The sequence below is a fragment of the Chelmon rostratus genome, chromosome 21, assembly GCF_017976325.1.
Source record: "Chelmon rostratus isolate fCheRos1 chromosome 21, fCheRos1.pri, whole genome shotgun sequence".
NCBI classification, from domain to species: Eukaryota; Metazoa; Chordata; class Actinopteri; order Chaetodontiformes; family Chaetodontidae; genus Chelmon; species Chelmon rostratus.
In genome coordinates, this window is record NC_055678.1 from 12,988,454 (window position 1) to 13,014,376 (window position 25,923).

Sequence of the window (25,923 nt, forward strand, 5' to 3'; positions counted from 1 at the left end):
TGATATAACTAATAAAGCGGATGCTGTGTGTATGCAGCTTGGGGGTGTTGATTGTTTGTTGGGCTGATGCAGTCTCACTGTAGCAGGCTGGGTGTATTTGATGTGGGATTGATCGGGGGCCAAACATGGAGTCTGGCTTTTGCTAGAGACTTTGGTTTCCCAGAACAACTGCTTCCTGTTTCCTAAACCTGGTAAAAGTGTAGTGAATTGTGTGACATTGACTTTATGTGTGTGTGTGTGTGTGTGTGTGTGTGTGTGTGTGTGTGTGTGTGTGTGTGTGTGTGTGTGTAAATCATTAGGTATGTAATGTCTTTGAGCTTTGATCTCTGGTCATTTATTCAGATTACTGTAGCAGTGGTAGTTCAAAAGCAATGCCTTCAAGATGATGGAGGTGTTGATGATATAGTCTGCATGTCTGGTATGTACCACTCATAGGCCTTCCAAACAGTTGTGGTAAATTTGTCATTATAATCCTGGAGATTTTCATTAAATCACACCCCATTTTTGACTCATGTTAACATCAGTGTTTTTACATGTATTGCCATTCAGTGTATTTTTGTTTTATAATAACTTCAGATGACCAATTAATCAAAATATTATTATAATCGCACTATAGGCAAGTGGGATATCCAAATCACAGGAGCAGCAATTTTTGATAAATCACATCTTCATATTTTACATTTATTTTTCAGTGAAAATGAAATGCAAGAATTACAACTCCCACTTAAATCAGGACTCATATCGCAATCACAGTATCTGTCAAAATAATCCTAATCTGCTCTATAGAGCAGTATTATTTGTGGCCGAGTCCGCCATTCCAGCTCTGGATTCAAACTGCCTTCTGAAGCTTGAGGGACGGGAAATGATGCATGTGTGTAATCCAGCGTTGATTTGTCATTTCTTCTCTTTGATATGAGCCTGACTGTTGACTCTTCACTCTCCTAAATGCTGCATCAGAGCTGAATCACTGCTAATGTGAACATGTCCTACTGCCACAAGTACACATTAAAAGCATTCAACTGGTGAAACACAGGGTGGCTTTTATTGTGAAGCAGTCACAGGAAACCAAATGGATTTTTTTACTGAGGTTGATCATGATTGTTAATCCAATATGCATCTACAAGACATGGTCATAGCATTTACTGACAGCAGATAGTTATTGCAGGGAGTAATGGAGTGGTCATTACGCCCATCAGTTTACAGTGGTTACGGAACACATTCTCTTTCTCATAAACTCTGTTTTGCACTTAGTTTTAGTGTGATTTTGTATTGCGTTTTCTCTGTTATTTGCATTAGCACTGTCTTTCATCTTTTTCTGGGGTAGAGGGCATGTCATTGGGGAATGACATCCCAATCTCACGTGTAGGATGCAGCATCTCTTTGAAAGTAAAGACACACACACACACACTCACCCCACACCATGTTATGCACTCCCTAATGTCGTCAGAGAGTGATGGGGCACCGTCCTGCCGACAGAAAAAAGTTGTCTGTTCCATCTCAGGCAAATAACAATAAGCCTGGGGCTGGATTCCAATGGGCTTTCTCTTTGAAATGGGATACCGGCACACGCATTACAAATATATCTCTTGTTTTATCTTCCGGGCCAGGCCCATGGAAAAATTATTCCAAATACCTGCCGTGCTTTATCTGGAACCCTGGAATAGGTTAGGCCCGGCCGGGAACACGAGGATGTCTAAAATAAGGCCTCTATTACGGGATGGAGTGGAGATGGATGGGACAGAGCGGGAAGGGACGGGGATCGGGGGTATTTTAGGTGTATCGGCCCTGTGAAAAAGGGCTTGTTGCGGGGGCTTGGAGCTGCTTTAAAGTCTACTATGTGGGCCGCTGTCAGCTGTTGTACAAACTGCATGTGTTAGGGGAGGGTTTGTGTGTGTGTGTGTGTGTGTGTGTGTGTGTGTGTGTGCGTGCTCGTGTGGGCTCACACGTCCATAGCGGAGCGGGAGTATAAATAACATTTTTCCTACAGATGTTCTCACCTTGACAAATCTGTTCTTGGCCTGTGTGATACTTCTTGGCATATGGCATGATGGCCCAACGTAACTCAACCTTTATTTACTTTCCTCAACCTCTCCATGCCCCTGTTCAAACCATTGATTTTTAAGAACAACATTTGCATTTGCGGTATTTTCCAGAGTGACTGATAATAAGCAAGGATTTCTGAAGGATGTGAACATGACGCATCGCTACAGGCAGACTATTCAAATTCAAATTGTGATCTTTGGTTACTGCAAAGTCTTCTAATGACTAGTTCAGCAAGTGCTTAAAGATGTAACTGCTGCCATTCAAAACACATATGATAATTATCTTCATCTCAACTTTTTTTATCAACAAAGTGAGTATGGAGGCTTCTAGTGGGCTGCTACTAGAAGAACTGTCTGTTTCACAAAGATTTCTTGGTTTTAGTCATACTGCAAAAAACTCTGGTGTTCTGAGTTGAATCAAGACAAGCAGAGAGGTGTTAGAGAGAGAACGCAGGAGATGATGGGAGGGAAAGGAGAGGCAATAAGGAGACAGGAGTAAAGAGCAAAAAGCAAAGCCCAAAGGGAAGGAACAGGAGCAGAAAAAGAGAGAGGGGAGAGGATGATAAGAAGAAAAACAAGTTCGTAAGATATTAGGAGAGGAGGGAGGAACAGAAGGAGAGAAAGCTGTTGAAAGTGCCTCCTTCAGGAATTTGTTTATCTCTGCGTCTGTTTGGTGGGACCCGTCACGGTGTCTGTCACCATCGCCTGTAGAGTTATGCTGACATCTCCTTCAGCAGTTGAGCGTGTGTGAACACCAGGCACCAGACTTACCCTAGAAACACAATGTCATCTACATAGTTCCCATGGCAGAATGTAGAGGGCCGGCATAATCTTCATTCCGGTGATGCCAAGAGATGCCGAGTCGTTTGAAACTCATAAGAAAGAAACAACATTACGGAGCGGCACTGGCAAACCAGCTACCAGGCAGGCATTGCCAGCGCAGGATGACTCATATGGCACCCATTGCTGAGAACTGATCATGCCAATGTGGTGCCCATCTGGCAGATCAGTGTCATTTATCACCATGCCATAGATCAGTGGTTCTCAGCCAGGTGTTTGAACCCCCTCCCCATGGGGTTGAAGATAATTATTTGGGGTTTTGGGATTAATGGGATAAAAAAAAACAATTTGTGGATTATGTTGATATATTATTCCCTTGATAACCATATTTTGGCCAACCCTAAATCCAATATAAGCTGAGACACTGTGTAAAAAGTAAATTAAAAACAGAATACAATCATTTACAAATTAAAACGGTTTTACAATGCACTTCTGAGCCCCTGCAGTAAAATCCTTTATCCAATCATGTGTCCACAAAGTGGTGAACCTCGCTCCATTCTCGCTTGTGAATGACAGAGCCTTTCCAGGATGCTCCTTTAATACCCAATCATGACACTATCACCTGTTACCAATGAACCTGTTTACCTGTGGAATGCTCCAAACAGGTGTTTTTGGAGCAACTTGTTTGAAACTTGTTTAAAACGTGTTGCTGGCATCAAATTCAGAATAAGCAGATATTTACAAAAATCAGTGAATTTGATGAGGTAAAATATTACGTATATTATCTTTGTACTGTTGTCAGTATCTGTCAAAAAGGGTTAGCAAGTTAGCACATTCTGTTACAGTCGTGTTTCACGCAACGTCTCAGCTTTTTTGGAATCAGGGTTGTATAATAAATCTTTTATCAGCTGTTCACCATTCTACATATGCAGCCTGTGACAGGGGGTCATGAGTGGGCATTTCTTTGTTTTAAGGGGTCACAATCCAAAAATCTCCACAGCCAATGCCATACATACTATTAAATCAACACTAGGCATTAAATGTGTTTCAGCAATTGATATGCAGAGCTGATGTAGAGTGCAATGTAAGTCATGATGCCTGTGTGCTTAAAACCGTATTGCCATATTCAGCCCTAGGATTTTCTGGTGCTGTTCAGAATCAGTGTATGGACTCGTTAAAAGTAATCCCTCTCAATCATCACTCATAACCCACCAGAAGAGTGTGGTGGTGTATTTATCTGCATGTTCTTTCCTTTCCTGTTTTGATGTGGTCTGATCATTTCTGGGCTCCAACCTTTGGGCAGTGGGTGTGTATCTTAAAGTCATTAAGAGGTCAGGAGGTTATTTCAGGTTATTTTTCTTTGTTCCTCCACCAAGACCATTTTACTTATAGCAACAGTCATTTTAATTATTCTGATTTCATATAATTAGGCAAAGTTGTTTTATGGAGATGAACTGGCAAGCTTAAGAGAAGGGAAGAGGACAACCTTTTTTGACTGTTTTCTGAAGTTAAGTAAACCTTCCTATGTTTTTTTGACCTTGTTACCTTAGCATTTGTCTGTAAGGGCAGTGATAATCTTTAGAGACATAAGATCTTATAATGGATTTGAGATCAAGCCTCACAGGCTCCATGTGCTGAATCAAATGTCATATTCCACTATTTTCTCTCACCCACAATATCCCTCTTGTCTCTTGCCCACCAATCTCTCCTCCAGGGCTGACACTGCCAAGATGACGCAACCCATGAGGGGGGACCAGGCCCACCAGCCGGCCCCAGCCCGCAAGTCGGCCAGCCTTTCCTCGCCAAGCGCGGCTCGCCGCCTATACCGCAACTTGTCTGGAAAGTTCCGTGCGGGCACCAACCCCCCTGCCCTGGAGGACAGTGTGGTGTTAGGACGGGGAGGAGACAAGGAGAGGCTGCGCAAAACCACCATAGTAAGTCAGAGAGAGAAAGAGAAGGAAAAAATAATAAGCCCAGGAACATTGTCGTCTAAAAATAGTCAGGGAAAACATATAGACTTGGATGGAGAACCTCAGGTACTCACATCATACCCCCACCCATCTAGCTGTTATAGAGCAAGACAGAAACATTCTGCATGTATACACTTCATGTAAACTTTCTTTGTGTCACAGTTCCAGAGCAATGAGGCGTTGTTTGAGGCAGTGGAGCACCAGGAGTTGGACTTGGTACAGCTGCTTCTTTCCCAGTACAGTCTGGAGGAGCTGGACCTCAACACACCAAACAGTGAGGGCCTCCTGCCCCTCGATATCGCTATCATGACCAACAACGTGCCCATGGCCAAACTGCTACTGCGAGCTGGTGCCAAGGAGAGCCCCCACTGTGAGTAGAGGAGCACCACATACCAGTAGTACCTACACAGTCACAGTGGGTAGAGGTCATGGGGATTTGCAATGTGCTCCTGATATAAAGAAAACTCTTTTTAGCACACTTGCTAAAAATTCATTTCTTCATTTTACTGCACAGCACCAACACCCACATGCTGCATTGTATTTATTTCCTGTGACTGATTAGCAAAAAGGAATAAAACCCAAAACATATTTTAAAGGGAGGTCACGTAAAGCTGAAAAACTATGATTAAGCCTATTGTTACATTCCATGCAATTGCACAAAGATATTCACTACATGGAAGCTCTATTATGGCTCTATTATATCTTTTTTTTTTGCAAGAAAATATCCCAAATCTCCTCTGGGGTCATCACAATGTCTCTGTACTAATAAGAGCAATGTTTCTCTCATGTGTTCAGTCTTGTATAATAATGTATAATCGTATTTCTCCTTTTGACAGTTTTTGTTAAAAGAACCTTGGCTCACCTACAGGTGAATCCCACCATAACAAACGCTACCTTGGCTTTGAGCAGAAAGCAAATTGATTTGCCTGATCCTTTAGCCAATCAAATCTTGTGTAACACGTGGAAAAGCCAAAGATAGTTGTCTTCTGCCAATCACAACTTGTACCGTTTACAAGTTATGATGTGAGTCAGGCCCAAAACCACATCTCTCACTTACTGACAGATCTGGAACCATTTTTTTTTTTCATATGTAGATTTCAATCTTCAGCATAGCTCAGAACTGATACCAGGAAGGGTTTGTTTGTTTTTCAATAGTCACTCCATGGGAATCAGCAACTGTTGCCGTGGAAGCCAAAGCTGCTGTCACAACTACATCAGCTGGCACCAAAGCAACGACGCACACATAACTCATAACACAGTCTCTCATCATGCATACCAGTAATGCATTCATCCACACACTATTGACAAACTCACACATCACTTTCTGTTTTGTGCTGGCAGTGAAAACATATTAAAGGGGATGAAGGGGTATTAATAATGATGCAATATTAGTCATCTTTGTAAGCACTTTTCACTGTCTGTGATCTGCTGAGCCTCTGCTCCCTTCCTCTGTTAATGATTAGAACTCGCCAGTAAGGCTCCTAGGCTGTTTGTGTTTGTGCTGCACACGTGCACACACACGCACACACACTCATGCACACACACACACTTCGCCAGACGTCTTATAAAGGTATCATTAAATTGAAAACACTTGAATGGAAAGTGATGTTTACTGAAGTTTGCTCTTTGGTTGTGCTCTCTCTCCAGAACTCATGAGAGAGTGATTTATGTGTGTGTGTGTGTGTGTGTGTGTGTGTGTGTGTGTGTGTGTGTGTGTGTGTGTGTGTCTGTGTGTGTGTACAAAAGACTGAAACAGACAAAGAAAGGGAGAGAACAGCACATAAGGAAAGTAAAGGCCCGCCTTCTGTTTCGATAAGCATATACTAATCAAACTCCATCTGAGGAGAATTGACATCAAAGACGCAGCAGACTTTTCGTTGAGCTTTGAAAGGAATTGATTCCGATGTGGATTAATATTGCCGTGCTTGACTTTATTTTGTGTGGTTAGCAGAGAGACAGACAAAGGGCAGACAAAGACAATCAAACAAGTTCTCAAAAGCAACTTCATATTCACATTATAAATCCCTCAGTGGCTCTCAGAAGGACAAAGTCACTTTAATGTGCTGTGAAAGATTGCGGCCTTGATGTGAAATAAGGACAAATCAAGACACACGTACACACTGGTGACAGCGTCTGGACCAGTTTCTAGGCCTGGGAGGGCTGGAAATGTAAATCACAATGGACCTTCAACAGTTATTTCAATCCAAGTCCAAAGATCCACAGAAATAGTCGTAACCCTAACCTTGAAACTCAAATCCAACCCTTGCGTTGCCTGTTCTAAAAGTGACAAACGGCCTTTGAGTCTTCACACAAGAGGCTGGAGTAAACAGCAAAAAATTGACACCAAGAAGAGACGCTCAGATTCAAAGAGAAGCTCACAGCCACTGCGGAGACACAGAGAGAGCCGCAGAATTAAACACCCAGATGGACATTTTGACACGGAGCTTTAAACTTACTGTCAACAGTGGAATCTAACGCTCAACAGTGGAATCTACAATGAACAAACACAGACCACACAGACTAAACACAGACACACACCAGCCCCAAACACTCCAAGAATGACCAGCCACCAAAGAAGAAGTACAGTACAGCTACTGTCCTTTGTGACCTGAACAACTTTACATTACCTGTTCTTTTCTTTTATTCAGAGTGATCTGTACACGTCGGCAATTTCAAGTGGAATTGGTTGTGAACCTTTGATATTTGTGTGAAGCCGCTATCACTAACCGCAAGGCCATGATTTGAATATTTTTATTGGGTGTTACATCTCATCTACTATACTGATGTGCTTTTTGTTTAAGTAAACATCAGTGTTCATTGTTTTAGTGACACCCAGAAAAACATTCCTCTGACGGAGGCTGTGTGAGCCTGTGGTATACGATAAAAATAGATCAGTTATACACATTTTTCCACAAGTTTTGCAGAAGAATACTTTTACAATGGCAGTTTAAAACGATGTCTATGCATGTTCCCACCATTTTGTGTTGCCTTATAACCGCATATGAAAAATACCCCTCCTTTTCTTGCCCCTCTCGCTTTCATTGCCACATTTTCTCTGTCATTTTCGAGATGATGTCATCCCTAAAGAGGGACTGCTTAGTTAAATGAAGTTTATTGAGGAATCTGCACAGCATTTTGGCAAACAAAGACATTAAAAAGAGCCGTCTGCAAAAGCAATTTGCAACATTGCAGGCAGAGAGTTTCTTGCCGTATCAGTGTTGCCATGCACGTTGTTGAGACACTTGATAGAAGTATAACCAACACTATTTACTTCACTAATTGAGCTGATAAATAATTTTGTCACATGTTCTTTTTTTTCCTGAAAACATCCACAGCGGTTTAGTTCTGCTGGATTTAGATTTAACAGTTCCAATCAAAAAAGTCAATCTGGTTCAAGAGAATTTCATTTTAATTAAGAATTTTCACTATCGGCAGTTTGCAGTATTTTGCATTCACTCTTTGAATCTTGGTTGGAAAAAACACTCAAATTTATAGTCCAGCTCAGCTTTGAGCTGTATTTACCAGCTGCCTTTTTGTGTGTGTGTGAATATAAAAGTGTTTTTAATGGGGTCAAAGTAGTTTTGAAATAATGGAGTCACTTTACCATGTGCAATGAATGAAGTGTAATGAAACTCTTCTTTTAATAGAATATGAATGCACTGACTTTCCTCTCTCTTACTGTCTCTCCCATGCATTTCTTAGTTGTGAGTCTGGAGGGCCGAGCAGTGCATTTAGCCACATTGGTGCAGGAGGCTGAGCAGCGGGTGTCGGAGCTTCAGGCCCAGGTTGGAAGCGAGGGTCCTGGTGATCGGGAAGGATCTGACCGTGAGCGACAGCTAAAGGCCTGGGAGTGGAGGCTCCGACTCTTACGCCGCATGCAGACGGGCTTCGAGCATGCTAGTAAGGCCTCTGGATGACTTTGATGGTTGTTTCTTACATCCTGGGTTTTCATTTTTGCACCATTTTTCTCTGCTGGCATTCTGTCTGGGCTGAGTTAATGGCTTCCACACTGGGGAGCCTCGTGCACGACTCCGTGTGTGTCTGTGTGTGTGCAAACATAACGCGGCTGTATTCCTGCTTTAGTTTTTTATAAGCACTTCATGACACGCTTCGTGGCAGGGTAGACAACCACCCCCTGAAAGCAGACACACTCACATACACACACTCCTCCCTTCCACCGAAACCAATCTGCACGTGGATGTAAAAAAAAAAAGTTCCATCTTTGTAGTTAGGCATACTCACATGGTTTAATGGGTAAATTGTGTGAAAATGGATGAATGTAGTTTATGTTTACGTAGTTACATTCGCAATCACAATCAATGACGTCATTGCGTCTTCTTAGTGTTGATTGAATTGACATTAATTTGTGGAGATGGTAGATTACAAATCCAGTGTTGTTGTCTTTTCCATCCATTACTGAGTGCAAATTGCTTCAATTTCACAAGCATCCATTGCTTGACACTTGAAACGTTTTCCACCTCTACAACTGAGCAATGCATTGTGCAACAGACCAGGAAGACTAAATTACGTCATTACAGTAAGCTGCCAATTGCATGTGCTCGCTCCATTATAGTGGCTTTAATATGCCGTGTAGGATCTTAGTTTGCTTGTCACCTGTCCGTCTCTGTATTTATTTACTTGCCATCTTTTCTGTCTGTCTGCCTATCCAGACCCTCCGGACGCTCCGAGTGTAGTTCGCCTGTCTGTCAGCAGCAGCACCAGTCTAAGGGTGGACTTCCTGGAACCTGTCTGTGTCAACTCTGCTGTGGTTACCAAGTACAAAGGTCAGCCGCATCACACTGCTTCATTAAGAAACAACCGCTTAGTAACAATATGTAAAGACCTGGTGCTAAATGAGGTGCCAATGCTTTTTAAAGTTGCAAGCATTTTTAATTATTCAATAACAATTTATTTACTTTTCTTAAAGGTATATACTGAAGATACCTAAAACATGTTGTTTTGTTTGTGTGTATCTGCAGTGAGCTGGAGCAGTGCACCTTCACTCACTCCTTTGCTGGGGGAGATGGTGGTGGAGGACACCACTCTGCTACAGTGCAACATCGCTGGACTCACTTCTGTAAGTTCTGCCAGAATCTCCGTCTCCACCGTGTTATTTATGGCCTGTTGAAGCAGATTCTTCAGTATGATCATTCAATCAGTAGGATTTAGGAAGAATCCAAACCAAAATCCAAAATGACTGAACTTAAGCTCTTATATGGGATGCTGTGAAAAGGTACCCAGGAGCAGCTCCACTGACAATACACTTTACACTTTAATGGTTTCCTGGATCAAACACCTACTCATGTATATTTTCCTCCACTGCAGCCTTGTACGTCACACCATTTTCACATTATCTACCAGATAAAAAGGATACAATCATGCATTATCTGGTAGTTCACGAGTGACAAAGCAACACAAAGAACCACTAAGCTCTCGCTTCTCCAGCTGTTGGTGCTGATGGATAAAAAATTTAGAAGCTATTCTCCCACATGAAGGCCCCTGATATTATTTCCTTGCAAGCTTGGGGCGTTTGCTTAGGCAACATCTGAAGGCATTTCCCATGTGACTCTTCTTTATTACATACATCAAACTCCACACACAAGTTGTAGGCACCATCAATCCCAAATGGACCTGCTGAAAAAAGAAAAACACGGTTTATTTGTTATTTGTTCAAAGTCTTGGCTCTTGACCATTCATAAGCAACAGTTGCAAAACAGCCTCCAAAATGATAAAAAGAGCAGCTTGGTAGCCTGCCACCTGATTTATGTTTGGCATTTTTAAGTGGGCATGTAGACAAATGGACGCTCCACTGGTTGTTTGTTATTGTGTGACAGAGCACCCCCCACACACACACACACCCACACACACACACACACACACACCCTTTAAGACCCCCGCTGCCAGCCAAAGCTCACTCCTTGTCACATGACAGGGGTCAAGGCGAGGTCAGGAAGTGTCGGCGGCTGGTTTGATTGATCTGGCTGAGAAAGGAGAGACAGAGGCCTGCTGTCTGCACACTAGGCACAGAGACAGACAGAGCTTCAAGATAGACCCTTCACCCTCCACACACACACACACACACACACTGAAATGAAGACAGACAGGGATCTAACAAGTGAGAAACAGATGCACTGAACCACACACATACATATGTATATATATATATATGTGGTTTACAGACACTGTTCTTTGGGTTGTAGCTGTGTGAAGTATGTGTGGCGAACTTTTGCCTCAACTGCTATGTGTCCTGTCTTTACAGGGGACCTTTTACTATGTCCAGGTGTCAGCCTACAACATGAAGGGCTGGGGGCCTCCACTAGTCTCCACCCCTGCCTGCGCTGCACCTTCCAGTAAGTCTCCATCATGTGCACGCATATGTATATGTTCATGTGTGTGTTTGGCATTCATGAAAATACGAAACAAGTTAACAACCAAACAAGAGCCCTGGAGGGTTTTGGCTGGCCGCACTAAATTAACACCAATGCCAAATAGCTTATCACAGGACTTGTCTGTGTATGTGTGTGTGTGTGTGTGTGTGTGCCATGTTTTTGCCTGAGTGATACAATCTCTCTCGAGCTTTCCCACACATTAACGGTCTTGGACAATCGCATCATTTCACATCCACTCAATCGATTTGGTTATTCCAACGTCATTCCGGCGTTGCTTTGACATCATTAGGGGGGTGACAGCTGGACCCTCCTTGGCTAGCAGGCTGGGTGGGTTTTGGGACCCCCTCTGCGGACGTCAGTGTGTGTAACCATAGCCTCAGGATGGTGTTTGGGGCTGGCTGGCAGAAGAAGCTGTCTGGGTTCAGCCAAGAAGTTAACCGTGAAGTCATGTGCAACAACAGCTGAGGTGTTGACTCACCACGGCAGCTCTGACCCTCTTTCTCCCTTTCTCTATCTTTCTATCTATCTATCTATCTATCTATCTATCTATCTATCTATCTATCTATCTATCTATCTATCTATCTATCTATCTATCTATAGTTAAGGTTTCTAATAACTTACAAAGGCCACATTAAGGACTTTAAAACGTTTTCTTTTGTATATAGTTTGTGTGTAGTAAAAGCTTACATTTGGTGGTTTGTAGGTAAATGAATTCATTTATGTGAAGTAATTAATTCAGTGTATTGATTTATGAGATGAGTTTCATCATTGCTGTTTGTGTTCGGCATGTAAAGTCTGCACAGTTGGTACAGACTTACTGTAAGAGAGCGAACATAGGTACTGTGATTGTGTGCTTGTTGGCACACTTAGGGCACATCTGGGGAACACATGAACATGTTTGTCCTCATCAGCACACCGTGTTTTTCAGCAAGCGTGTGTGTGTGTGTGTGCGTGCGTGTATGCGTGCGTGTCTTCATTTTAGGAGACTGGGCTTTCCCTCTCTTTTTTTTCTACTGTCCGCCTCCCTCCCTCCCTCTCTCAGAGCTAATTTCGATGTTGCGTGTTTGTGTTTTCCATTTGGGCCTACCACTGGAAATATTTGCATGTCTGTGCTGTAGCACGCGGCGCGGCCCCAACAGTGGGGGCCTTATACCGGGCCGTGGACGCCCATTAAAGGGCCCGCTTGTCCTGTCGGGACAGGCACCTTTCCGGGAATAGAGCTCACCGTGTTTCAGCCCCACGCACCCTCCGGGGGGCTCCGGGAGAGGGAGTTGGGGTGGGGGTGGTGGTTGATGGTGGTAGGGGGGCGGGTTATCGCTGACACATCCTCCAGTGAGCAAGCAAGGATGCTGGCTTACTAACACAGAAGGCAGAAGGTGCTGAAGGATCGTTTTTCTGCAGAGCTGGTCATCTATGAGGAGTGAAGGCAAAGTGTGTGTTTGTAACACAGTGTACATAAAGTTCCATTGTTTTCGTGATGGAGTGTTTGTAAGTGTGTTTATATGACTGAGAAGGAGGAACACAAGGAGGAATAGAAACAGTCAGAGATAGAGGTTGTATCACAATAGCTTCACATTAGGAGTCTTTTGCTGTTAGAGGCGAATGTCACTGGAGTAGCCACCCTACGTCTCTGTGTCTGTGTACATGTGTGTCCGTGTGTGTGCATACTGTTTCGAGCCCAACTATGTGCAGAGCAGTCAGTCGCAGCGGTGCTCAGTAAGTCTGTCTGTCAGCCAACCACAGCTTTCTCACACCGGGGTGGGTGCTGTTTCCTATCGTACACACACTAGACCTGTTTGAGAAGCAGGCCGTCTCACACGCCTCACACTCCGACTATTGGAAGCCTCAGGAATAAGGCCAGCCCAAGAATTTTTGGGGTCCCAAGCAGAATTTGATTAACCCCCTCCCCAATCGTCACAAGAAGCAAAATGAGAGAGGGAATAACAGCAAAATATTTACCACCCTCTACCATCATTAATGTACAGCATAGCTTCAGACACCTGTCCACAGAACATTGCATGATCACTTGTCTAACGTTGTCTTTCTTACCTCTGTCTGCAGGTTGGAGGGATATCGATGGCCGTGCTCCACGTCAGAGAGGCCAGAAGGAGGCACTAGACCAGCTGCTCGGACAGATAAAGGAAGCTCACCGCCACTGTGTCTGCCATGGTATCAACAACTTTTTGAGCGATTTGGTGGCGTGTTCACCTAAAACACTGAACAGTAATAAGAGAGCCTTGTTTGACATGGGGGTTGGGTTTCACCAACCCCCAATCTGGTAGTGATAGTGACTCGATGTACACGTTGAATTACATATGAGCACATGTTATATCACACTAGATGTTTTAAACTGCCAGTGGGTTTAACTGCGAAATTACATGCAGCAAATTCTGAGCTAGAATAACAGCCTTGAAAGTCTACACATATTCTTGACCCTAATCTTCAGATCAGTTTTTAGTACAGATATCAGTTGAAGTAAAGTGCAGAAGCTGAAGTGAAATGCTCCCTCAGCTGTGGTATGAGCTTCTGACATTAACCCGAGCTTCTGTCGCTTTCACTACGCCCGTCACATTTTAAAAAAACACATCTGAATTTTTAGCCACCGTCTAGTTCATGTTTCAGGAATATTCATGGTGTAAACAAACATGAGCAACTGACGGTTCAGCTCGCAGGTGTAACGCGTCTCACCAATTGCCGTGTTTCATCTCACCTTGACAGACACTTTACAATCTCAGGCATGACAACTACTTCAGGGGCCATACACCCTAAGACGGCGTGCCACCTCAAAAATAATACCCTCCCCTCTGTCTCAACAACCCCCCACCCCCATGTGCGTCTTTCCATGACTCAGCCCTTCCTCTGCTGAATACCTCTCTCTCTGTGACAAAATGCAGATCAACTTCTCTCACACTCAGGCTGTTTATATCCCCAAACACTGCTGGCTGTAAGCTGGTCCCATAAGTGTCAAAACCTGTCCACACTGACTCTCATACATGACAGCAAACTGCATTTAGCATTGAGCAAGTTGTCTCTCTTTTTCTTTGCACACCCACTCGCCCAAACACACTCACCCACTTACTATTGTCCACTGTGGCCAGACCATATTTGCAATGGGGCGAGACGCAATATAATAGTCAGTATTGAGTGGCTCTTGGTTCGTCAGACGGCGACTGATGGAGCTTGAGAGTTCAGACACGGTAGCCAAGGTGGCGTGTCCCGGGGTCATGTTTGTTATTCCTGTAAGAGACGAGTCCTAGGCTGGAGTCGGGAGAGGGCATAAATTAACACTGACTACTGCAAACCCCCCCCCCCCTTCACACCCCCGCCAGTCGTCCTGTCTACTGTCCATACATATACACACATAAAGATAGACAGGCGCACACATAGATACACATGTACGTGAACGGACACAAATATTCAAGTACATGCTCCCTCTTTCAACCCTGACTCTCTCACACATGTCCATGTACGCACCCCCATCGCAGCCCGGCTTATAGCCCACGCCACATTCTCCCTCTTGTCCAAACACTATTAATTAAACTGTGAAAGAGGCCTTGACTAACACAGGCACCCCAGCAGTCGGCCCTACTTGTCTGTCTTACTCAGTGTCAAACAGGGACTGAGGCCAGGAGGACTGCAGCTGAACAGACTCGCGAGTAAAGAGAAATTTTGGGAGGTGAGGGGGTCGAGGGGTGCTGTTTTTTCTTGTTACTCCACCTCGACTCGTCCACCTGAAGAGAAAATTAGTTCTTTTCGGGTCCTGAATGGGGGGATTTATTGACTTTAAGTGGCCTGGGGCTGAAGTAAGATCACCTGGGAGGGGAGGAGAGGGAATCTGCGAAGGGTTTGGGACTCAGGGTTTCTAATGAGTTGGGTTGGTGCGTTATCTCACCAACAGGCGCCCACACAAACACACACACACATATATATATACACACACCTCCCTCTCTCGCCTCCAACCCCCTCCAGGCCCACTAAAAATAAACATGTCCCCACAGACTTAACTGACCTCCCTGTCAGTGAGTGGCAAAGGGTTAAGACACATACAGACACACACACACAAATTACTACATCTCCTTGGCTCCACTCATATGGCTGTAGCTCAAGACATGCCATGCTCCAGCAGCTATAGTATATGCAGGTAAACACACACATACATACATATGCACACAGTTAGTGTCCCTCTGGGATCTGAGAGCTAGTGGTTCCCTCAAGGCCCATAGTCTGCTGTTGGCAGCCAGCATGACTGTCAAATGGTGCCGCGCCACTGGAGCGCATGAAATGTCGAAAAACATTCCACTCCGACCGTGTTGTTGGTCGTGTCAGGTTGGTTGTCAATTAGGTAACAGCCTGTCACTGGAAGAGATTTTTCTAGAGTTTGTCAGGACAGAGGTGTTCATTGGTATTAGTGAGAAAATCAGACAACCAATCAGAGTTACGCCACAGTTTCTCACCAGTGCCTTGACTTTGAAGCGTCAGAATTTTTTATTTATTCAGAAGAAATAAATTGACTCAGTTGTTCTGTTGCTATGGAATAAACAAAATCCGTTCTGTTTTCTCTCTCTATCCACACAGAACAGTGCAAAGCTCCACCGCAAGGGAGGAAACACTCAGTATCCAAAAGCCTGCGCCACCTCTTCCAACCAACCAGCAAATTTGTAAAAAGCTTGAAAAGGTACATTATGTTTTTGCCTAGCTTTCCTCCATGAAGTGTGATGTAAAGTAGTTGATACTTTTAATCAGTATTCATTTAAGTGTGAGCACATTATATCCCTGATTGCATATTATATGTGCTACTGACTGTGTGTCATGAATGTTTTATGGTTTGCATGGCAGCGCTGAACTTTCAGTCTAATTATCACATTTTTAATGATATGTCATTGTTTGGATTTTTTTTTACTTTGAGAATGCACCCTCAGCAAAGTGCAAATCAGTGCGAGCTTTGATGCGAGTCCATCAAAATTGAAACATGTTGCACAACTCTTCTCCAGTGCATCAGGATTTATTCACCAAATGTTTTCATGTACTTTTTCTGTGTTACTTTCCAGAGGTCTCTATCTGACATCCATATTCTACAGAGATGATAATGTGTTGGTGACTTCAGAGGACCAGATCCCCATTGTGGAGGTTGAAGATTCCTACTCCAGCTCCCTCATGCAGGACTTCCTCTGGTTTACCAAGGTAGACAAACAGACAGACAGGAAGAGAGACAGTAAAAAGATAGATAGAAAGAAACATTCAACAATAAACTTTGATATATATCTCAGACAATTGCTGACTAACTGCCAACCCATAAATATAATCACCATGTTACTGATAAAAATTAAAAGCGGCCAAAATAAGTCAACATTTGAATATCCATCTGTGAAAAATACTTAGCTGCAAACAGAACAATAGAACAAAAGCTGATGGAATTTGAAAAAAAAAATCTGTGTATATGCATCTTATCTATTTGCCAGGTGTCGTATCTGTGGGAGGAGATTCCCTGGCTGCAGCAGTGTCTCAGTCCTTCCCAATCATCCTGTTCATGTACTCTGCAGACACGTCTCAAGATGCTGCAGGCTGTCTCCCAGCTACAGGTAGTACAGTGCTCAGTAGACTTGTCCTCAGTATCACAAACTACTAGAGCTATGGTTTTGTAATTGAAATTGTGGCAGTTGTGGTAACCCTCATTCTATGATTTCATCCTTCTGCTCTAAGCAGAGAGCAGCAGTACAGTTAACATATTATTTCTTTACTCAGGGAATGCTGGGTACCCAGGACCTTGGTCAGGTGTATTTTGAGCCAATCAAAGACAAGCATGGTAACGCCCTGCTGGTGCTCCTGAAGGACATGAGTGCCTGTCCCAACCTGGATGGGGTTCGCTGGACGCAGCTTTGTAAACTCCAGCTCCAACGCAAGTCCATCTCGTCCCCTGAAGAGCCCACCGCCTTGGATATGCTTCTCATAACACTCCATGTGAGTCCCACAGGAATAGACCGGCAGTGATTGGAAGTTAGTTTTGGAAAATTGGTTATTTTTTGTTTTTGTTTTGGAGACAGGCTGCTTCCCCAGCAGTTAGGAATGGTAGGAGGTTTGTCAGCAGCGGTTGTGGTTTTTATCAGGCTCATTCTTTGCATTTTTTGTTACCCAGAGATTTAGCAAGATGAAACAGTGTAGCGTAAGGCACTTTGTCAACAACAAAATGTGTCCAAAAGCACTGGAAAACATTTATTTATTGGTATTGCTCTAATGTTGTTAAACTCTCATTCACAGAAAACCAGTAAACATGAGGTTGAAACAATGGGACTGTAAATTGCAATGTGCTTCCAATTATGAGTGCTGCTTGTGCAGACACTCTTTATTTAGACAACATTAATCATCATGACTCTCCTCTTCCATTTGCCACCTTCTTTGCAAGGACACATGGCATTGACTTGCTATCAAATTAATTAAAATGCCACATGTCAAGTCAAATCCATGCCAGCCCAGCATGAATGTTAATCAGATGCTCATTCAGGCGGTGGAAATTAGAAAGTTACATTTAAATTTCAGCATTGTGGGCGTGATGATGATAATCTAGCTAATTGTTGTTGTTTTGTGTTTTGTAAGTAATGCTGTGTGGCTGTTTTGTTCAGCGCGACCACAATCTGGAACCACACCACAAGTTGATTTTGTCTATATATGCCGGTAAACTTGATACCATTGTTGCAAAGCTGTTTTGTCTCCACTGTAAGTTGGTTGGGCCTTGTGGTTCCAAAACAATGGTGGAGACTCCCTTTGGCAAAACCACATTTCACTGAAATATTTGTTTTGTGGCCAGTTATGAACAAATTGTATGATGAAATCCATAAAAATGTGCTGATGGGCTATTCTGCAGTGCTGACTTCCACTTTGAACATGCTGGAACAACTTTAAACTGAAGTCCCTTGAGGACTAACAACAGCAAAACATGAAAACAACATCATTTAGATGAATGTGAGGGTACTTATAGAGACAAAATTAGAATCAGTGTCAGCACACAGCCCCAGTCAACACTACTGCACCTTCTTCTTACTTAGTCTCTGTCCACCTGCTGTTCCCAGGAGAAGCTGGCGTATCACAGGCGGAGCAGGAAGATGTTGTCTCCAGGCTTATACCTGGGCTACCTCAAACTGTGTACATCTGTGGAGCAAATCAGAGCACTGGTGCCCCAGAAACTCCCCAACATCCTCTGTCACACCAAAATTCGGGACAACAGCAACGTGTCCAGGTAGGGATTATGTGCCACAAAACAACAACAACGATACCTGTGATGTGGATTGATGCACTGATTGTAGCATTCCTTTGAGTGTGTGTTTCGACATGTGTGTTGCGATAGAGAGGAGTGGCAGTGGCTGCAGGCTCTCAGCTCTCTGGATGAGTCGATGGAAATGGACCATGAGGTACAGAGTGCTCCACATCGCCTCCTACAGGACCTGCGCAGCGCCATTAAGGAGCTAATGGCACACATCAATGTCCCTGGCAATCAGGTCCGTGTAAGCCATAGTCAATTTGAAACTGTGTGTAGCTTCTCCATAAGCACATCAGGTTTGATAGTGAGAGTTGAAACCATTTCCATTTGGTAATTCCATTACCAAATGCAAAAAAATGTGTTTTGTGTATGACTTGATTTTGACTGATACCATGGAACCAGAAGAAACTATCCAGCCAAGTTCCAGAGGAAGGCAGTAGCAAGAGCTCAAAGCAAAGAAACCCCTTCCAATGGACGATCAGCCAGTTCTGGTTAGACCACTAATTCTACATGATCTCTGCAAAAGAACATGGTTTGAATTCCAGCACAGTGGCAATCATTGTCCATTTGGCTTTAACATCTTACCACCCACTGTTCCACTAGTACTATACAGAACTTCACAGACTGCTAAGATGTACCATTAAAAGTTACATGAACATATATACTAATATACAGATGGATAAATTCAGCTGTGTACAAGCTAAAACCTAATATATTTTGTTTTCAGTGAGGATGAAAAAGGTCAAAGAAGGAAAGAAATTACTCAAATAGAAAAAAAAAGGTTTAAAAACAACAAATATGCCTTTCACACTTAGATACTTTCACTCTTGACCTGCTCCACAAAAGAGCCCAACAGTGTATTAGTGATATTCAATAACCCCTAATTACAGCAAACCATGCAGTTGCCTTATTCCATACTTGTCATTCCACTATTGGAGTTGGAGCCTCGAGTTCTGCTTTCAAAATACCTTCATGAGTAAAAACTGACTTCATGGTGGCCCAGCAGTCTACACTGTAACTGTGACCTTTTGTGGTTTGAGTCCCTTTACTTCTGTCTAGCAAATAAAAGCCTAAGTGGTGATAAAAACAAATGCATTTTAAAAGATAAAAAGGAGGCTAATAGTTCTTGATCATGGTCACCCTGCACAAACAGAACACTGCATATACACAGTATTAAAGTGAACATGACGTTCTGTCACTTAGATCAAGTGTCTCCATGCGTTCAGGCACAGGACTTCCGTCTCTACAGCCAGGAGGTGTTGGAGTTTGGGGAGAAGGTGTCCTTCCTGCTCCTCCTGCCCCCTTCAGATGAAGTGTGCACCGCTCCCGGTCAGAATAACCCATACTCCCCCCGCTCTGTCTTCCTCACCCTGCCCCTGCAGATCTTTGAACTGGGTCAGTATATCAGATTTAAGGCAGAAATGGGTTAATGATCACACATGTTCTGCATTATGTGAAACAAATATTTGACACCAACTGCTTTTTCCAAAGCTATACATTTCTTTTTTCTTCTTGGAATCGCCCACAGTCCACTTTAACGCCTATTGCCCCAGTTTCATTGGCCAGTACTGCAGAGTATCGGCTTTGCTGGAGCTGGAGTCCCTCATGTCCCAGCAGGCACTAAGGGAGGCCTTTTCTGAGGCCGAGCTCCTGGCTGCTAAGAAGAAACACCAGCAGGTCCAGGAACACATTCAGGTAAAGCCATTCAGTCATCAACAGCTGGAAAAAACTGTACAATACTGTATATACATCTAGGTTAGGTGGGCTAGTATGTGTGGGCGATGGATTCAAATTAATCCAATAACACATTTCAATGTTATTAGATTAATTATTGTGATCTTGATGTGCAACAGCAAATGGAGGAGGTGTGGCGTGATGCAAGGTGGATCATGGATGCCTTGCAGTACGCCCGCTATAAGCAGCCAACGGGGGGCATCTCCATAAGCTGGATAGTTGACTTCTCCAAGGAAGTGATGCCCGAAAAGCCTCCCTCCACCTCCTCTCAGCCAGACTTCATGCCCTCCCCCATGCCTTCACCCGAACCCTGCCGTAAGCACTCAGGTCAGAAACAACTCTTACAACAGAAACATGTCTGATTCTGCAGTTTTAGAGATATAGGATTTATGCACACATTCATGCACACATCAACAAGAGCTTTTTCTCACATTCTGCAGATTTTGCTGGACTATCGGACGAGGAAGGTTCCTCTGAGGTCTTCCTCACCACCGACAGCGACTACGACTCCAGCCGTGCCCAGAGTCCCCGTGAGCTGGACCTACTGCCCCCCTCACCCCTCTCATCCTCTGCACCGCTGGAACCCCGTGGTTTCCTGCGCAGTGATGGGAGCACCTCCGGGGGTGGGTTGTGTCTCGGTGGGGGTGGGCGCGGAGGCGGAGCGCTGAGGGATTCCACGCCAGATGTCCTCCAGGCCTCAGAGCCACAGCACGGCATGGAAGGTGAGCGCTGTGGTGGAGTGGGAGGAGTCCGGTGTGGAGGGGAAAGGCGAAGGGGGGCCCCGGAACTGTTTGACAGTGACTTCATCCTGCCTAGCAGGCAGATCGAGCTGTTGCACATTACAGAGAAGAGACAGGCTTTCTGTGTGAGAACCAGCAGCCTGGAGTTCCCTTCCACCACCTCAGCCTACCACCAGCCTTACTGCTACCACACTTCTTGCCCCTCGCCGTCCACGTCACCACAGCGCAGGTGGCACAGGCACTCGTCGGTGGACCGCTGCTGCTCAGGTGAACGCTGCCTACCACAGCTTCCACCGGCGCGCACGTTATCGCAGGACAGCGGCACACAGAGACTCTCCTCGCCATCACCTGCTGCCCTCAGGAAAGGCTGTCACGCCACACTCAGAGTGTACCCACAGTACCACACAGGCCTGCCAAAGGAGACCAGTGTAAAGGTATAGATATGTTCTGACACGTTGAAGTGATTCACCTTCAAACCGTTGTTGTGTTTGTGCCGTGATATCTTCTCCTCCTGTGTTTCAGCTTTGTGTAACTCCAGGAACATCAGCGCGGGAGATGGTTCAGCTGGTGGTGCAGGAGATGAACGTGGTGTCTCGGCGCATGCTCGGCAGCAACGGCGGTGAACAGCAGCAGTGTGTGTACTACAGCTCTGAACAATTGAAGCACTTTGGCCTCGTGCTGGTTGTGGACAATAGAGAAAAGTGGCTTCAGGATGATTTCTGTCCCCTGGAGCTCCAGAACCCCTGGTTGAGGGGCAAACTGTGCGTTCGCATTAAGGAGTATTCACCACTAGCGCTCAAACACAGCCGGGCCACCACGGTGTGATACTTCCAGAGAGAGAATGAGCTAAAAGAAAACGTTTGTGAGTTCCTGCCATTTGCATATTCTCTCTCGACAAATGTGTGTTGAAGCTGGAACTCCTGAACATTTGTACAAAAAGGCTATTTTCTGTCTCACCGTGGTGTTACCGTCCACCACTGCAGCTATAACATGTTGTCATATTTTCTGCTGTGTTCTTGTTATCTGAAAGGCTTCTGTTTCCATGAAATATGTTCTCCCATACAAAGAAACTTTTTTATGAACATCAGAGACCCTCATATGGACACCAAATGAACAATAACAAAGTGGAACAAAGAGAAAAGAGCTTTTTGTGCTGTCAGAAATCATTGGGAAAAAGATTGTGATGCTGAGCAAGATTAATGGAGCGTCACTTTGACTTCTGGCATGATTGACGCCAGCACATCGGGCCGTGCATGTTGCCAAAACGACATGGGCAGCATCATCTCCTCCCCAGCCACACGCGGACACGGCTTTTCCTATGAACTCTCTCATTGTGTCATTCCCAAAGAGCTGTCGGCTGCAGCCGCCCGGCCCCATGTTCCCAGGATGTGGGCTCTGGACCCGGCCCAGAGCGCAGGAAGGAAGGGAGAAGTGCAGAGGGGGGCTGGCGTCTCCACTTGGGGACGCAATCGGCCCGGTGATTTGGCCCATCAGCCTGTCACTCAACTGCTCTTGGCCACTGTACCGTCTGGTAGTGAAGCAGCCAAGCAAGGGAGAGAGAGCTTGATAGGAAGTGAGAGAGAGAGAGAGAGAGTGGAGGAGGAGGAGGAGGGTGGAGGCTGCATCTTTTAGAACCTGGCACTGGCTCTTCTGGTGCTCTTTTTCTCCCTTTTGCAGCCACAAATCCTCTGTATAGTAGACTCAGTCGTAGTGTAGCGAACAAACATGATCATCTCATTTCGTGAAGTAACACAAAATAGAACCAGCTAATTTGGATTTTCACAACAGAGAAATAAAACAAGCAATACTCTTTTTGTTTTTCGTATAGATGGAGAAAAAAAAGCATGTAAACCTTCCAAAATTGTGCGCTGAGTGCATCTAAAGTACTGTAGTCATGCCGTGCTTAAAGTGAACCAGTTCAGTGTTTTGTTGTGTTTGGTTCTGTGGTATTCCCAGATGCATCAGAAAATGGTGCCCATCAGTCTAGAGCAGGGTCTCCCAAAGGGACTGTAGTGTGAAGGGGATGACTGAAGTTGTTGAGAGGCTTTGTGTTTGTTAGTTAAGGTAGTAGTATTTCAGACTGTCTCCTAAACTTCCTCAAAATAAGTTACAGATGAAAAGACTAAACTATAAGATGCTTAGAAATATATTTCAGAGACTCAACAAAACCACCACAGCCCGCAACATGGGGGTCATGTGACATGAAGTCACAGTGAAGGCCTCTCTCAGCTCGTTTTCAGTCACCTTGCTAACTTGTACAAGTTAAACAGTGAACATGCGGACTGCACACTGTTGGAAAATAAGTAAAACTCTCTGCAGTAAAGGAAAAAACTTTAAAAAACGAATCAATCTTTATTCTTTAATCTGTATTTAGTTTTGATAAATTGTGATATGAACAATGCAACATTATGAACAGTCTGCAAGCTTACCACCCCCCACCCAAACCAAAAAAAAATACGATGTTATATCTGTTATATCTGCTATGCAACAATTTCTTACTTTGAGGACGCGCACACTGCGGGATGCAGACCAGTGTGAGCCTCAATGCAATTTCATCAAAATTAAAACATAGCTGCAAACATTGATGAATAAAGCGTGGTGTGCTGGAGAAGAGTCCCGTGGTGTGTTTTAATTTTGATGGGATTATATCTATTATGAACATTCATGCAAATGTAACTTGTAGTTAATCAGTTTTTGAAAACTACATCTAAGATCCCCTTAAACAACAAATCAGAAATCAAGAAATGCAGCTGTTCCTACTGGAATGTGTTTGGGTGTCAAATTGTCAGTCTGCAGTAAACATGCTACCATATTAGCTCACTAGCTGTTGCACTGGCTGGTACACCTGATTACTATGTTATGTGACCCTCAGCCTTTACGTTCCAGTTGAAGGTTTGAACATGAATCCGGTCTCTACCATAACACTCATGCAGGTAATCTATTAAATCACTAATAATAAGAATAAGAATAAACTTTATGCAGCACTTTTCAAAACTGCTACAAACTGCTTAACATGGCAACAATAGTACTGCAAGTTGAAAATGATAACAACAATAATAAAACATGTTTAGAATTAAAGGGTATGTTAGCATTAATTAAAATAAAAGTTTTGAGAAGTGTTTAAAAGTTGTCACTGATCCTGCAGGGGCCTCTTAACAGTTTAAACCATCCTTTATAGCTAATTTCTGAGAACCTGTGCCAAGTTTTGCTCTCTGTTCACACTGTCCACTCCGTGGAACCTCACAACATTACATTTGAAACAGAACCACACTGTTTACATCAAACTCTGCATCTCACACAGCCAGACACTGCTGTGCGCTGTTGGGTTGTATTTATTTTTTTATATATTTTTTCAGTATATGATAGATTCTTTTTTCTGCTATGAAACATCAAGCAGGCTCAGCAACATCATGCCGTTCTAATAGCCTGCAGCGTTTCCGTATGTAGCACCAGAAAGGTCCAAAAGAGGAGAGTTTGATGGGTGAAGTCAGTGGACCTGGCCTCAGTTACTGTAGCATTCCAGGTTCACAGGATGCTGTGGAACCTGCCACAGGGGGAGTGAACAGTGGTGCCTCTCAAAGTGTTTACAGAGTTTACTTTCCTTACACCATCGAAGATGTGCTTACGTGGAACTACTGTGTAAAGATGTCTTAAGACCAAGTGATGTTATAAGTTGTAATTGGTTTTACTAATGGCTTGAGCTCTTGTGTTAGCGCTTAGATGTCTTCTTTATTCACATTGTTAAAAGCGGTTTTTACGAGGGCCAACTGCAAAAACAAATCACACAACCAGAAACCGAACCGTGTACACAGAAGACCCGGGGATGAATGTACAGTATCTGCCCTGAATGTGAAAGGAAGTGAATGTGGGGCTGGCATCACCACAGAGGTCAAACGTCAGTGAAGTTATAGGATTAAGATTATGCTGAAGGGGAAGGGGGGGGGGGGGTTAAATTCCCTTTCCAGTCAAAAAATAAAGCCCCACGTTTACAAGGAGCTGTTGGCAGATCCATCAGGCGAAGTCATGAAGGAGACATCACGTCACTTTTTTAAAATCTATTTTTATTGAACAATAAATGAATATTACAAAATAAAAGCCTCGGCTGTTTATGTGGGTTTCTTCTCTTTTAACGGGTCTCTGCACACGAGTGTAGGAAGTTTCTAACCTTCATGTGTGTCCCGCAGAGCAGTAACAACATCCTTTATGTGATACTGACCTTTTTACACTTCCTGTTGGAGAGATGGACCACTTAAAATACTTTACACATTAACTGCACTACATTGTCTTAGTTTGAGAGCTGAAAATTCCACTGGTATCCATGATATATATATTTTGGCAAACCTCATCCGCCATAAGGAGCATAACAAGCTTATATTTCAAGTGTGTGCAGATCAGATTTTCTCTGGGGCTTATTCTTTTAGCTTGGAGTTATATCCACATGTATGCACTCCCAAAAGCTGTTCATTCATTTGATATGAATGACAAATAGAGGGCACTTGTTCCTACAGATGCTAAATTGCAATGACCTCATCAGTGTTTGCCACCCAGTTGATGAAAACTGAATGGTGGGCAGCTGCAGACAGAATCTCACAGTACAAGTGGCGGGCACGGCCACATGAAGCCTGCGGCGCGCATTCGCCAGGGATGAACAATGATGTTACTATTGCTGATGTTGATGTAGTGTTTTTACCATCAGTTTTGGAACAGGTTTGAATAGAGCTCAGGCTTAGCATTAGGAAAATATCTGACATAATGACATCCCGTCCACCAGTTTCAGGGTGATGTGCGTTACGTCAGCTTTACATTCTCAGCGCAGTGCTGCAAAGATGAGACATGCACATTTGTAAAACTACACATAGGAAATTGAAATATAGTTTAATTTCACCCTGAGAAGTGTGAATAGTAAACAAAAAAATCTTCTTGCTGCACTAATAGAAAAAGACACATAGCCCAGAAATTACACATTACTCCTCAGAAAAGGGGAAAACACTCTTTAAAGTGACTGACAAGCAAATT

General features: G+C 43.9%; 1 protein-coding gene across 1 annotated transcript in view; it reads left to right on the forward strand.

Moving 5' to 3' along the window:
* LOC121625303 (ankyrin repeat and fibronectin type-III domain-containing protein 1) overlaps window positions 1-24,812 on the forward strand; it is a 35,624-nt gene extending 10,812 nt beyond the window's left edge. Inside the window, exons 2-19 of the mRNA XM_041963390.1 lie at window positions 4,537-4,756; window positions 4,955-5,162; window positions 8,495-8,692; window positions 9,463-9,576; window positions 9,772-9,869; window positions 11,052-11,142; window positions 13,243-13,350; window positions 15,757-15,856; window positions 16,230-16,362; window positions 16,641-16,760; window positions 16,924-17,139; window positions 18,246-18,412; window positions 18,521-18,671; window positions 19,660-19,828; window positions 19,962-20,128; window positions 20,287-20,494; window positions 20,608-21,341; window positions 21,430-24,812. Coding sequence (XP_041819324.1) covers window positions 4,553-4,756; window positions 4,955-5,162; window positions 8,495-8,692; window positions 9,463-9,576; window positions 9,772-9,869; window positions 11,052-11,142; window positions 13,243-13,350; window positions 15,757-15,856; window positions 16,230-16,362; window positions 16,641-16,760; window positions 16,924-17,139; window positions 18,246-18,412; window positions 18,521-18,671; window positions 19,660-19,828; window positions 19,962-20,128; window positions 20,287-20,494; window positions 20,608-21,341; window positions 21,430-21,732 — 3,489 coding nt within the window. The 5' untranslated portion in view covers window positions 4,537-4,552 and the 3' untranslated portion in view covers window positions 21,733-24,812. The remainder of the gene's footprint in view (window positions 1-4,536; window positions 4,757-4,954; window positions 5,163-8,494; window positions 8,693-9,462; window positions 9,577-9,771; window positions 9,870-11,051; window positions 11,143-13,242; window positions 13,351-15,756; window positions 15,857-16,229; window positions 16,363-16,640; window positions 16,761-16,923; window positions 17,140-18,245; window positions 18,413-18,520; window positions 18,672-19,659; window positions 19,829-19,961; window positions 20,129-20,286; window positions 20,495-20,607; window positions 21,342-21,429) is intronic.
* The last annotated feature ends 1,111 nt before the right edge of the window (window positions 24,813-25,923 follow it).